This window comes from Primulina tabacum, chromosome 14 (assembly GCF_025594145.1).
Source record: "Primulina tabacum isolate GXHZ01 chromosome 14, ASM2559414v2, whole genome shotgun sequence".
NCBI classification, from domain to species: Eukaryota; Viridiplantae; Streptophyta; class Magnoliopsida; order Lamiales; family Gesneriaceae; genus Primulina; species Primulina tabacum.
In genome coordinates this window covers 7836213-7840934 of record NC_134563.1, presented here as the reverse complement: position 1 = coordinate 7840934, position 4722 = coordinate 7836213, and the positions used below count along the sequence as shown (strand labels likewise).

General features: G+C 36.2%; 1 protein-coding gene across 1 annotated transcript; it reads left to right on the top strand.

Moving 5' to 3' along the window:
• Positions 1-379: 379 nt before the first annotated feature.
• On the top strand, positions 380-1480 carry LOC142524550 (cytosolic sulfotransferase 12-like). Its single transcript, XM_075628587.1, has one exon. The coding sequence runs from the start codon at positions 392-394 to the stop codon at positions 1406-1408; it is 1017 nt and encodes a 338-aa protein (XP_075484702.1). The 5' UTR covers positions 380-391; the 3' UTR covers positions 1409-1480.
• Positions 1481-4722: the final 3242 nt, after the last annotated feature.

Sequence of the window (4722 nt, the reverse complement as noted above, 5' to 3'; positions counted from 1 at the left end):
TTTGTATTTTTAGTCCCACAGTATCTATTTTCTCGTGATTTTCATATCTAAGTTTGTCAAATTTCAAGCTAAGTTTGCCATATTTAATTTTTACGATTTTAGTTTTTTTTCGATGTGACAACAATATGGTAATGATATGATGCAGACATAAAAAAATGAATAAAATTGTCAAAGAATAAAGATATAATGCTAAAACTGAAATTTGATTATATAACAGATCGAAATCTTTAAAAGTTAAATATATATATAACTAAAAACGCAATTTCTGAGCATTTTTTTACTGATGACAATAATAATTTGTTTATTTGTATAAACCATATATGTCAATATATATGCATGCAAATCCAAGAATTCAAAAATACTTCTCTAGAGGGAAAAAAAAGAAAAAAGAATGTTCACCAACCAACAAATGTCGAATGAAACCACTTCACCCCTTCCAAAATATTTACTACAAGAACACAAAATATTACAAGAATTCATATCCTCCATCTCGAATCTACCTAAAGAAAAAGGGATGGTTGTACCCTATCTCTACCAATACCAAGGTTTCTGGTATCCTCCTAGATTACTTCAAGCTTCAATCTTATGTCAAAAGCATTTTCAAGCTCGAGATACCGATATTTTTCTTGTTTCCACTCCAAAATCCGGTACTACGTGGTTGAAAGCAATCATATTTAGCTTGGTAAATCGAAAGAACTACCCACCAAAATCCAGAAATCACCCTTTGATCAGTGCTAATCCTCATGAACTTGTTCCGTTCCTAGAAATCAAGCTCTACGTTGATAATCAAATCCCGGATATCGAGTCGTTCCCTACTCCACGCCTGTTTTCCACTCATATACCATACTTTTCTCTGCCGGAGTCAGTACGTGATGCCCGCGCATGCAAGATAGTGTATTTGTGCAGGAACCCGAAGGATGTTTTCGTGTCACTTTGGCATTTTACAAACAGATTGAGGTTGAAAGAAATGGGGACTAATTCTCTCGCACATGTGTTTGACCAGTTTTGCAATGGGGTGAGCATTGTTGGGCCCTTTTGGGATCATGTCCTGGAGTTTTGGAATCAAAGCAAGGAGAACCCAGACAGAATCTTTTTCTTGAAGTTCGAGGACTTGAAAAGAGATCCACAGTGTTTTCTGCGTCGCTTGGCCGAGTTTCTTGGATGCCCATTTTCTGCAGAGGAAGAGGGATTCGGGATGGCGGAAGAGATCTTAAAAATATGCAGTTTTGAGAATTTGAGCGGTCTTGAAATTAATCGAAATGGGAAACAATCATCTGGTGAGGAAAATAAAGCATTTTTTCGTCGAGGCGAGGTTGGAGATTGGAAGAATTTTTTGACGGATGAAATGACCGATAAGATTGATGAAATTAGTGAAAAGAAATTCGGTGGGTCGGGTTTATTTTTCTAGATTTGTTTGTGTCTGGCACATGTAACTTGAACAACATTTTCTAATTTTATTAATCAATTTTAATCTTCATTTTATACATTTTTCTCGTTTCTTAAGCTCTTTTGACCAGATCAAAAAATGCTTACGCGTGTGGCAACAGAAAATGTTTATTTGAATCGAATATATTGATGTGATATTAGAAAATTGTAATGTGTCTGGTTCTAGTCATCTCTCCTGTTAAAAAAGTGATAAAAAGAATAATCAATTTAATGGACTAAAATTATGTATTGATTAATATAACATGACCAAAATAAAAAAATATTTAAATTATAAGATCAAAAATATTATTTCTCAAGTTATATATATAACTTCAGAGGTTTGGGCTCGATCTTGATCTTACCCACCACATATTTACATAATTTTCAACCTCTTGAGTACAAGGTATCATTGTGGGGACCCGGACGCTAATCAAATTCTTAATCATCATCAGGATCAATTCACTAATCAAGTAATTTGGGTCATAAAAAAAATTTTCTTTAAATGCGGAACTTAATGAAATGAAACTAATATACATATTCGTATAAAATAAAGTACAAGTCCTGTACCGTCTACATTCAATAAAAACTAAGGTTCAACAACTAAATATTAAGTGTTCAAATCCTATTTACAATAAAGTCCGTAGTCTCCACTCTATCACGATCTCTCCTCATCTCCTCGACCCTGATCATGTCCCACATGTTGCCATGCACACATACAAACAAGACAACAGCCGGATAACTCCGGTGAGAATTACATTCTCAGTATAAATCATGTATACATGTATTTCATATAAACAGATATAAAAGCATAAACAGATAATCATAACATGTATCAAATCAGAAAACATGAATCAATATAAACTCTAAATATAACATGTATAAAATCCGACACATGAATCAACACAAACTCTGAATCACACTCAGTGACTCATGGACTCTGACTCGACTCGTCATAATCGGAAATAGAACATACACCCACCTACACCCCCGATCGGGGTGGTGGTATGTTCTTATTCACGGACTTTGACCCTTACCATATCGAACATCAGTAATAGAAGAAACTCCAATTCTATCCACTTCGATATGACCAAACATCCGGTGTCTTGACCTTTTCGTCACAGACTTTGGCATTTCACCAATATCCTATCCTGTGACAATGTGCAATGTGCCAGTGACGATTCCATCACTATCCGGCACTACTGTCACAAGATTACTCATTTACAGTTAGGCGTATCCGCTTATGACTCCATACATAAATCAATAGATCAAAATATCAATCTCATTCAATTGCAAATATCAATGCAATAAAGTAAAGTATGTGATTTTGGGAAACTCAAGTCAATCGGACTCGAGTTGTGCAATCCCGCATCAACATAAATTTATACATTTATCTTCTCGGTCTGACGAAGACGAAGTCTCGAATTCCACTATGTCCATACCCAATCTGGCAATGATAATATCGAACAGGCACAATATCAATATTTAACTCAATTCAAAACCGGTTCTGATCAATAATCAAATCAAAATATAATCTGATCAATATCGAATCAAGATACAATCTAATCCATATCGACGATATCACGATATAATCGAAGTCACTACTGAATCTGATCAATATCAATTTACTGATGTTTCGACGGCATAACAATACAGTCTCGATAACCCCGTCAATCTCAACATCACAGATATCATACCAGAATTCATAATCAATATCGGTACAACTTATAATCAATAACAATACAACCCTGATATCGAATCTCAATCAAATCAACTCCGAAAATCATAACAAATACATACACAGTATGTTCTTCAATCTGACTTCAATTATATACTGATCAGTATACCCAGAACACAATATATCAGTCAAATCATAATTCTCCCAATATCATAATTTCAAACCATATCAGAATTCCATAAAACTTACGTCCTGTTGTAGCTGTCGTCGCTAGGAACTCGGTGTTGTACTCGGATTCAAAATCGTATGGTTAGATTCCATAGAAATCACGAATCTATGATTTAGGATTTGATAATTCCCTCGACCCTCGTTTCTTTTCTTCCAATTCTAAAGGCTGATATGTATATATATATATATACACGATGCATGAAAGACAAGTGGCTTGTTGCATGTTCTGTACGTCTCGCGCATATGCGCGACCACCATCGGCGCATATGCGCGAGACACAAAATCTCGGCGCGTGCATCTCGGCAGCTCTCGCGCATATGCGCGCCTTCCGTCGGCGCATATGCGCGAGGTTCTTTGGACATGTCGCTTGGCTTCTCGTGCATATGCGCGTTCGTCTTCCGCGCATGTGCGCCACATTCTCTGGAAATGCTGTTGGACACCTCGCGCATATGCGCGCCCTCACTCCGCGCATATGCGCGGGGTCTTCTGGCCAAATCGCGCATGGCTCGCGCATCAAGTCGCGCATGTGCGCGAATGCACTACCCTCGCACATCTTTTGCGTCTTTTCTCTTCTTTCCCGGTCTAATACTTTCCGTCTATAATCACATTAATTAATCCATCAATCATTTCAGATTAATCTCAGATTGTAATAAATAAAATCTCGGCCATTACATTTCTCCCCCCCAAGATTCGATTTCGTCCTCGAAATCACAGGCAATCAAATCAGATAAAGAAAGAAAGGTATGATAGAGATTAATCAGAAACTCATTGCAATGAAACAATTCTGAAATCGCAGTCTCATATCAGATTATGTCTTTCAAATAGTCTCTTTGATACCCTGACGACTTTACTGTATTTTCAACAGCATAATAGTCTTCATTCTGGATTATTTTTCTTTCATGAATCTCTAACTCCAATCTGGAATATTAATTCCAGAAGTATAATCTCATAACACCACTCGAAACAACTGATGATAGAATCAATCTCACAATACTGGCTATACAACATCTGTATATACCAATTAACAGCTCATAACAAATCAATAATACCATCTTCTATCAATCTGATAATTTCAATCAGGTTTATATTCAATCTTCCACCTCAAATATCAACAGTCATAATCCAACGTTAACATATGTCGTCTATTTATTCTGAGCTGTCTTTATCCTCTTCTGAATCAATTTCAATTTCTTTTTCATATTTCTGATCCTATCAAATCCAATCTCAGGTATCACCGAGTTATAATCCCCATACAAAGAAAATCTGCAGTCCTCACTGTACAATGCCTCGAATGATGCTATCTCGATACTCATCTGATAACTATCGTTATACGATAATTTACAAGTGACAATAAATCATGCCAACTAGTGCTAAAATCCAGCATTACAGTTCCT